This window comes from Bos taurus, chromosome 25, assembly GCF_002263795.3.
Source record: "Bos taurus isolate L1 Dominette 01449 registration number 42190680 breed Hereford chromosome 25, ARS-UCD2.0, whole genome shotgun sequence".
In the NCBI taxonomy this organism is placed as follows: Eukaryota; Metazoa; Chordata; class Mammalia; order Artiodactyla; family Bovidae; genus Bos; species Bos taurus.
Genome location: NC_037352.1, coordinates 9,985,497 through 9,995,019, shown reverse-complemented (window position 1 = coordinate 9,995,019; position 9,523 = coordinate 9,985,497). Strand labels below are relative to the sequence as shown.

General features: G+C 48.3%; 1 protein-coding gene across 1 annotated transcript; it reads right to left on the bottom strand.

Moving 5' to 3' along the window:
• Positions 1 to 386: 386 nt before the first annotated feature.
• On the bottom strand, positions 387 to 5,757 carry RMI2 (RecQ mediated genome instability 2). The gene is given in 2 exon segments (NM_001099720.1): positions 387 to 1,532; positions 5,454 to 5,757. Coding segments are annotated over 2 exon segments (474 nt in total). The 5' UTR covers positions 5,752 to 5,757; the 3' UTR covers positions 387 to 1,356.
• Between the last annotated feature and the right edge of the window lie 3,766 nt (positions 5,758 to 9,523).

The following is a 9,523-nucleotide window of genomic DNA, read 5'->3' as shown; positions in this document are numbered from 1 at the left end:
ACTGTGCAATTCCAACTATCCGACGTTCTGGGAAAGGCCAACTATGAACTATGGAGACAACAGGAAAATCAGTGGTTGCCAGGGGTTACAGGGCAGGGAAGGATGAACAGTCGGAGCACAGAGGTCTTTCAGGGTCCTCTGTGCTGTAACGGTAGATATGTTATGCATACTGTATGTCACAAAGACTGACTCTTGATGTCATTGATGTACTTGAGTTAATAATACTGTATCAATGCTGCCTCATCGATTTTAACAAAAGTATCACCAATGTAAGATGTTACTAACAGGGGAAAACTGAGGGCATGTAAAGTAACTCACTGTAAGTTCTGCTCTTTTTTTTCCCTAGAAATCTAAGATGCCTAAAAAATAAAATCTATTAAAAAGAATACAGCATAGGAAACAATTTATTGGTGGTAGAAATCAACTCCAGCAAAAGTTTACAGCAATGGGGAACAAGACCTGACCCCCTCCCTCCCTTGGCATTTACAATCTAAGGAAAAGTGAAGGCTGGGTAAGAAGCAGAGAGCAGCCACCCAACATTCAATACAATCACAACCAAACTCCATTCCCTACAGAAAACACCGTGAAGACTCTTATCTAACCAGCAGGCTGCCCCTCTCAGGGTCTCATCAAAAGTTATGAAGCAGGAGTTTAGTTCATGCCTGCAAGTCATTCTTCATCTTGATTTTCGTTTCAACAAGAAGTTCTGAGGGTGTTTCAACATCCCCAAGGGAAGGAAGAAGGGCAGGCATCCACGTCCAGCTCTGCGGAGAAGGGACCTCACGTTTAGGGCTGAGTGGCATCTGAGGCAGAAAGAGGGCTGTGTCTGTGAGAGGCCCCAGAGCCTGCAGTCAGAAAATGCCGTTTGACTTGCAAGCTGGATATGGAAGCTGTGGATTGAGGAGACACGGGGCCGTGAGGTCATTCCTTTTTTTACGCAGCCTCTTTTCCTGCCCATAACCATGCTTTTCATCTCCACGGGCCGTGACTGAGGTTCAAATTCGGCCTCGTAAAACAGGGCCGCGGTGGTAATGGAAAAAGCATCATCACTTGTAAAACTTGGAAAATGCAGCATGAGGTTTCTGTGTGCTTCAGGGAGAGAGAATTAACACAGAGAGAGCAAAAAAAAAAAAGAGAGAGAGAGAGAGAACAAAACATCTGCTTTTCATCAGCAAACAGTCAAAGCGAAGGGCAGCAAGGGCTGAGTTCACTGGAGTGTCCCAGCAGTTAGTGGTCCTGCATCTGGACCGCTCAGAGCAAAGCTTTCTGATAAACCTTTGAGAAATATATACTGAGTGATGTCTATGAAATCCACATGGTAAGAATGCAAGTTGCTCCAGAACTTCAGTTGTTTTTTTAATCGCCGGTTCCAACATCATCTAAGGAATATATATGCCTGTGTAAATCTTCCACTTCCAGCTCCCACAAGCTTTCGTGGAGGGGATTATCTGAAAGATCTGTCATCTTCACAGCCTGCAGGCAGGGCTCGGGGCTGCAGGCCTGAATCACTCCCATCACCATTACATACTTTCCTGGAAGAAGAAAAGCTGGGTGGTAAAAGTCCACACTGATAGAGAAAATACAAACAAAACAGAGACAGGAGTCCTTGAGAGGGTTTAACTTTATCAGGGAGGCAAACTGGAGACCCCCTACCCCACAAAAAAATGCAGACAGTAAATACCAAAATGCCAAGGTGATTAAAATACTTATATATCGATAGTAAATTCCACATTTAACCTGGAGAATGACATCCGTATCTTCTTTGGCTTCTGGTTTTCAAATGTTAATCAGAGCACACTGCATAAAGCTATCCTGCCTAAGAAATGGAAGGGATACTCATACCAGAGGATGAGTTGTAATTCGATAATCTGCTCTAAGGCAGGGCCAGAAACCCCTGAGCTTTTCCCTTCTCCCTGTTTTTGCTCAATTGACGAGCCTGCGACTGGTCTCCATGCACAAGACTGGTCCTCTTTCTGCACAGACAACTCCTGACAGAGGATGGCTGGATGGCATCACCGACTCAATGGACACGAGTTTGAGCAAACTCTGGGAGATGGTGAAGGACAGGGAAGCCTGGCGTGCTGCCGTCCATGGGGTCGGGAGGAAACTGAACAACTCTGACAGCCCCAAAGCAAAAATCTAATTCCCCTTCATGTTGCCTCAAGAACTGGGCAGTGAAACCACGTACCTCGAATTGGGACTACAAACCCATGGCCTTCCAACTGAGATCACAGACCTGGTTTAGGGACCCAATGAAGTTCAGGTTCTTGACGTCTTATTGCAGAAAGAATTCAGTGAGAGACCAAGTGATAGGTAAGAAGTGGATTGATACAGAGAGAAACACACTCCACAGACAAGAGTGTGGGCCACTGCAGAGGGCAAGTGCCTCAACATGTGGCATGGTTAGCTTTTATGGGCTGGGTAACTTCAGAGGCTAATGAGTGGGAGGGTTATTCCAACTATTTTGGGGAAGGGGCGGGGATTTCCAGGGGTTGGGCCACGGCCTACTTTTTGTTCTTTGATGGTCAACCTTGGAACTGTCATGGCGCCTCTGGGTGTGTCATTTCACTTGCTGATTGAGGATCAAGGTCTAGTTGAAGTTGACTCGTCTGCCATCTTGGGCCCATCTGATTCTAATTGGTTTATGTTGTGTCCTCGGGCTGTGTCATTTTTTCAGAAGTTGTGCCTTGCCCCTTCCCTCCTGTTTCAGCAGGAGCGGCACCCCCCAAAACACCCTATCGGTCCAGCTGCCTGGGACCAATCTCCACCGCCTCCTGCTGTCAGCTGGGCACATGTAAGCAAGTCATGGAGAGGGCAGGCTGCCATTCAATGATCTCATGACATATTAACCGCAACGCTCTTCCCATTCCCTTGGGGAAGTGGCTCTCCTTGAAAGCAAAACTTGGCCAGTCTTAACCACACAAAACTCAATTGTGTAAAAAAAAAAAAAACCCAAACACAGCAGGAAAAGCAGACATGCGGCCAGCCTCCACCGCATGCCCCTACAAGGCCGCTTTAATCATACTGCTTCCAACATCAGGGCTGGGTTTGCATCCAGGCCCCGGGGCTCTGACGGAAAGAAGCCAGGAGAGCTGATACCTTACCCTCTGGGCATCAGCCCCTGGTACTACATACTGAGGTTTCCCTGAACCCATCTCTACTTTCAACCTGAGCAAGTGACTCTGGGCTCCTCAGTGATGGAGGCTCCTTAAAAAAATACACTTGACATACCCCTCTAAATAGGCCTGAAATACTGGGGGAGATGGAACTCTAGGAAAATGACTTAAGACCCAGGAAAAGAAGAACAAACCCACAGAGATCCCAATAGGAGAGGTAATCCACACAGGTGAAATCTGCACACAACGAGGCATACAACACAAATAGAAGGTTGTGTTATAACACAACCCAAAGGACTGAGTTGTTCTTGCCTTTCATGATCAGCCAACCCGGTTACTTAGTCTGGTTCCTTCTACCCACAGCCTCTCCCCGGATGAGTCTCTCTCCACTGTCTCTCCTTCCCCACTGTGCCCCGTCTCTTCCCCACTCACTCCCTTCCATCTGGCCTTCATCTCATGACCTCACAGGCCTGGATCAGTTGTCCCTCTTCAGTGCCCACGGCACCTTGCACTCAAGCTCAAGCCTATGACACATCACTTTGTGTTTTAATGGCTTGGTTACTCTTCAGGCTCCCTGTCTGAAAGTAGTTACCAACTTGTCAATCAAACCTTGGTATTGATTAGCAAGAGGAAATGGCAAGGCCCAGGCATGCAGGCATTCAGGCCAGTGGGTAAGTCAGATGGGTTTGTCAATGTGCAATGACCACTGAGGTACCTGTGCTGTGCTCAGTCACTCAATCTTGTCCAACTCTTTGCAACTCCATGGACCACAGCCCTCCAGGCTCCTCTGTCCTTGGGATGTCCCAGGCCAGAATGCTGGAGTGGGTTGCCATGCCCTCCTCCAGGGGATCTTCCCAACCCAGGGATCAAACTCTGGACTCCTGCATTGCAGACAGATTTCTTCTTTACTGTCTGAGCCACCAGGGAAGCCCATGCAGGTACCGACTGGTACCAACCTTATGCCAATGCTGGAGCCACCCATGGGAGACAGCCCTAGCTGGCCTTCAAAGAGCATTGTTTAGGGACCAAGACACCAAACAGCTCAGGCTACATGCTACACCAAGGGCCGGAAAACATTTTCTGTAAAGGGTTGGATACTAAATATTTTAGGCTTTGAAGGTCACAAAGTCTCTGTTGCAACTATTCAAGTCTGTAGCTATAATGAGAAAACATCCCCAGACAATACCTAAATGATTGTGTTCCGTGAAGACTTTATTTATGGACCCGGATATTTGAATTTCATATACTTTTCACGTGTCATCTTTCACACGAAATCTTTCGTTTTTTCTCAACCATTTGAAAACGGAAAAATCACTTAGCTCATAAGCCAAGCAAAAAGAGGTGGCACCCTGAGGTTTGTAGACCATGTCTAGATAAACACTGCAATGGAGGGCAGAGAGAGAGGAAGGCTGAAGGATGGGGCTGGGTGGGGAGAGAAGCGTGCAGGAGTATCACATCGTAAAAGCAATGGTCACAACCCTCACTATGACCCAGGAGCTGTGCTAAGGCCATTTTTAAAATGTACTGAATCCATACACCAGGCAGCAACTATTAGTCCCTTTGAAAGGCGATCCAGAAAGGTTAAGAACAATTCTCCAGGCAGAACATCCGAAAAGGGCCCGAGCCAGTTCAACCTAATGCTAAGAATAGTCGTCAGAAAGACATAGACCCCACCCTGTGGTAGTCTTGCCCAGTGGTTCTCAAAGTGTGGCCCCCAGGCCAGCAGCACCTGGGAGCTGCTTAGAAAGTTCTCAGCCCCATCCAGGCTAACTCTGAGGGTGGCGCCTGCCAGTAGTTTTAACAAGCCCTCAGTGTAAGTCTGATGTGCGCTCAAACGTGCACACCACTAGTTTAAAAGGAAAGAGTAGTGACTACAGCCTGACAGTCCCATGAGGGAGGGGTACAGCAGGGCCCCCCCACTCCTGGGAAGTGGGGAGAGCTTCCCTAAGGAAGGTACCCTTGAGTCCAGTCATTAGCGATGAACAGAAGTTCCCCACTACGGTATTTTCCAAAACTTGAGGTGGCGGGGTGGGAATCACCCCTGCGGAGGAGGCTTTGTTCCTGATGCTGGGGGGTCCCTCTCCCGGAGATTCCAGCTGGAAAGGCTGGTGCAATCCTAGGAACTCGTATTTTTTAAATGGGCTGCGGGTGATGCTTATCATCAGAACGGCTTAGGCGGCGCCTGGCTGGGAAGGAGCAGGAAGGAAGGGTATGGAGCCTGGTGACCATCATGCTGCTCCTGCGGCACTGCAAAAAGACCTGGAGGTGGGACGGCCCGGCCCCGCCTTTGGGCGGTACAAACCAAGGGCCAGCCAAGGGTTCGAATCCCGCCGTTACCTGGGACGAGGCAGGGCCGCCCGCGCGGCACCCGCTCCAGGCCGCGAACCGAGAAGGACCCGCTTGGGTCCCGCAGCCGCGCCTCACCGCCGCCGGCCTCCACCACAGTGCCCTGCATCCACACGGCCCTCAGCTCCAGCGGCTCGCGGCCCACCGCCGCCCGCGACAACCGCCACGAGCCCGGGCCGCCCTCCGCGTCGCGCCGCAGCTGCTCCGCCAGCACCTTGATAGGCGGCGACCGAGGCAGCCTCACGGCCGTGGGGCCACTGACGGACAACGAGTCCGTGGGCGCCGCCATTCTGCCCCGCCTTCGCGTTCCCGCCAACTTTGATGAGCGGGAGGCCAGGTCCGCGGCTACCAATCAGAGGCGCGCTGGCGGGGCCGGCCAATGGTCGGGGCCGGGAGGCGGGGCCGCCACGCCGAGCGGCCCCACCGCGCCCCCCATCACAGGAGTGCGCATGCGTATGTGAAGTAAATAAACGCCCCGCCCCACAAGTTAGGAATGAACGGATGAAATGAATTAAAAAAGAAAAAAATAAATGAAGGAGGGAGGTAAAGAACTCCTTGTCTCCACGTACCTCAAAATTTGGTGTGCACGCAAATCATTTGAGGAATGTGATAATTCATCTTTACATCGCCTGGCCTAGTACGATTCTCTGAGGCTAATCAGTTCAGTTCAGTCGCTCAGTCGTGTTCGACTGAGGCTAATAAATACTAGAAAATACTGAAATGAACAGTAGCAATGATGAAGCTATGTTTATTGTCAGTTATCAAGAATCGAGTGGAGAGATAAGGCTGGAGAGAGGGACACGTACAGCTAGTAAAATTGCCCATTTTTTATTACTATGTTTATTTATTATACTTTATTTTGGGGGCTCCAAAATCACTGCAGATGGTGACTGCAGCCATGAAATTAAAAGACGCTTACTCTTTGGAAGGAAAGTGATGACCAACCTAGATAGCATATTCAAAAGCAGAGACGTTACTTTGCCAACAAAGGTCTGTCTAGTCAAGGCTATGGTTTTTCCAGTGGTCATGTATGGATGTGAGAGTTGGACTGTGAAGAAGGCTGAGCACCAAAGAATTGATGCTTTTGAAATGTGGTGTTGGAGAAGATTCTTGAAAGTCCCTTGGACTGCAAGGAGATCCAACCAGTCCATTCTGAAGGAGATCAGCCCTGGGATTTCTTTGGAAGGACTGATGCTAAAGCTGAAACTCCAGTACTTTGGCCACCTCATGTGAAGAGTTGACTCATTGGAAAAGGCTCTGATGCTGGGAGGGATTGGGGGCAAGAGGAGAAGGGGACGACAGAGGATGAGATGGCTGGATGGCATCACCGACTCGATGGATGTGAGTCTGGGTGAACTCCAGGAGTTGGTGATGGACAGGGAGGCCTGGCGTGCTGTGATTCATGGGGTTACAAAGAGTCGGACACGACTGAGCGACTGAACTGAACTGAACTGAACTGAATAACATTATAAAATAATTTAAGTTAATAAGATATGTTACTATATTTTTCACAAAAGGAATTCATGTTCATTATAGAAAATTTAGGCAAGGAAATCTAGAATCAGAAAAGAATTGTAGAAATCATTCAGAGATATCCACCCACTGTTGGTGTATTAGTATCCAGGTTTCAAAATATATACACACAAATATTGTTTTGTATATTGCTTTCAGTTAATAATAAATATCTTTCCAAATCAACAAATATCCCTCTGCTTCCTCTTGAGTGACTGTATAAGATTCTATTTGTCTCATCACCTACATGACCAATATCCTAGAGGAGGACATAGGCTATTTCCAGCTTTTCACTTTATAAATTGTTACAGCGAACCTTACAGTGAACCTACTTTTTTGGTTCATGTTTCAGATAAATTTCTAGAAGTGGAGTGAAAGTCGCTCAGTTGTGTCTGACTCTTTGCAACCCCATGAACTATACAGTCCATGGAATTCTTCAGACCAGAATTCTGGAGTGGGTAGCCTTCCCTTCTCCAGGGGATCTTCCCAACTCAGGGATTGAACCCAGGTCTCCTGCATTGCAGGCAGATTCTTTACTGGCTGAGCCACAGGAGAAGCCCAAATGCTTCCTAAAACTTGCATGTCCTCAGTCAGTCAAATCCTAAACCAACCAATCCTGTAAGTCAAGACCAGTGGTCAGGAGACTTTGTCCTCCTGGGACCTACTGCAATACCAGGCTTAGAGTCTTCATCAAGAGCTCCATTTTTATAAAGCAGCTAAGACGTATTGGAAAAGACCCTGATGCTGGGAAAGACTGAGGGCAAGAGGAGAAGAGGGCGAGAGAGGATGAGATGGTTGGATGGCATCACTGACTCAATGGATATAAATTTGCCCAAACTCTGGGAGATAGTGAAGGACAGGGAAGCCTGGCGTGCTGCTTGGGATCCATGGGGTCATAAAGAGTCAGACACAACTTAGCAAATGAACAAAAACAAGACGTACTGAACAAGGCTCTGTCCTTAGAGCTTTGTAGGGAGACTGTACTACAAAGGTGGGGAAACAGGTTCACAGAAGCTAAGTGGCTTGCCTGCAGCCTCCCTGGAAGTAGCCTCTGTAGGGTCCTGGGCTCTATACCTCAACCCTAAGCTGTAGAGTAACCAGATTCCTAACTTGGAAGGAAGTGGGGATTTTAGCCAAGAGAGAGTCTCACCCCTTCTAGCCTGATGGGTCCCTACTGGCCTTACCCAGGGAAGGCCAGGAAAGTGAGGGGGAAGGGAGTAAAGACAGGAATTTCCCATTGTTCTCTTGGCCTTCAAAACACAGGTCCGGGGGGCTCCTGCCCAAGCGGAGTGGGTGCACCATGGGTCCCACCTGGGGGCTGCTCTGAGGTAGGTGTGAAGGTGGTCCTGGGTGTGGTGGCAGCAAGTCCTCCCAGAAGAGGAAAGCATCTTAGGTGAGAGGGATGAAGAGGACAGGGAAGGGGGAACTCAGACAGAGGGAAGGGGCGACCCAGAACTGAGTTGGAATGGGTCGCCTGAGAATGGGCGAGTGACATGGAAGGAAAAGAAGGAGAAACTGGAACGAAGATGCAGCCTGAACCACACCTGAGAGTCTTTTCCTTCCTTACTCTTTGGACATGACTGGTACCTGAGACTTTGATTTGGGGCCCATTTGGTTTTTAAACTTCAGGAGAGATCATAGTATCTTGATCGTCTTGCTTTCACCACACCCACTATGTCCTGCTGCGGTAGGGTTTCTTCTGCTTGGGAACCTACCCCTTCAGATCACCTTTCTTTGAGATTTTCTCAGATCAGATCAACTTCCAGGCTTAAAAACAGTGTGGGCTTCTTTGCTTTGGCCATAAGAAGGCTTTAGCCTACAATGTTGAGCACGACCTAACATCAGCGTTCCCTCACCCATATAGAGGCTGCTGTAACCTTAGATAGAGTTGACCTACTCTGCTTTATGACTTTTCCTCTTCCTTCAGTTTAAATTATTCAGTTTCCTTTACCATGTGACTGCTTATCTTGACAACCAGTAACTAGGTAGTGTGACTGAGAGGTCTGTGTTTTTTTTTCTTAGAACTGACCTGGATCATGATTTTGAGATTAAATACCTATGCTGAAGCTGAAAAACAAAACAACCCCACAAGTCTGGGGACCTTCCTAGTGGTCCAGTGGCTAAGACTCCGAGCTCCCAATGCAGAAGGTCCAGGTTTGATCCCTGGTCAGGAAAATAGATCCTGAATGTTGCAACTCAGAGTTCACACACCACAATGAAAGATCCCACGTGCTGCAACAAAGATTGCAGATTCTGGGTGCTGCCACTAAGACCTGGAGCAACCAAATAAATAAATAATATTCAACACACACACACACAAATCTGAACATATCAGTGCTCAGTTTATAACCTCCTGATGGTGTCATTCCTACACCTGGAATATGAGCATTCCAGCCAGAGTGAAATGCACCAGGAGGGCCCAGAAAGGAGAGAGAGAAGGAAGCACTGAACAAACGGCTAGGATTTTAGAACAGCTGGGAGACAGAGTACAAACAGAGGAGTGGGAATAAAGGAGGTTGTACTTACATAATAACCTCACTCCTTATCCC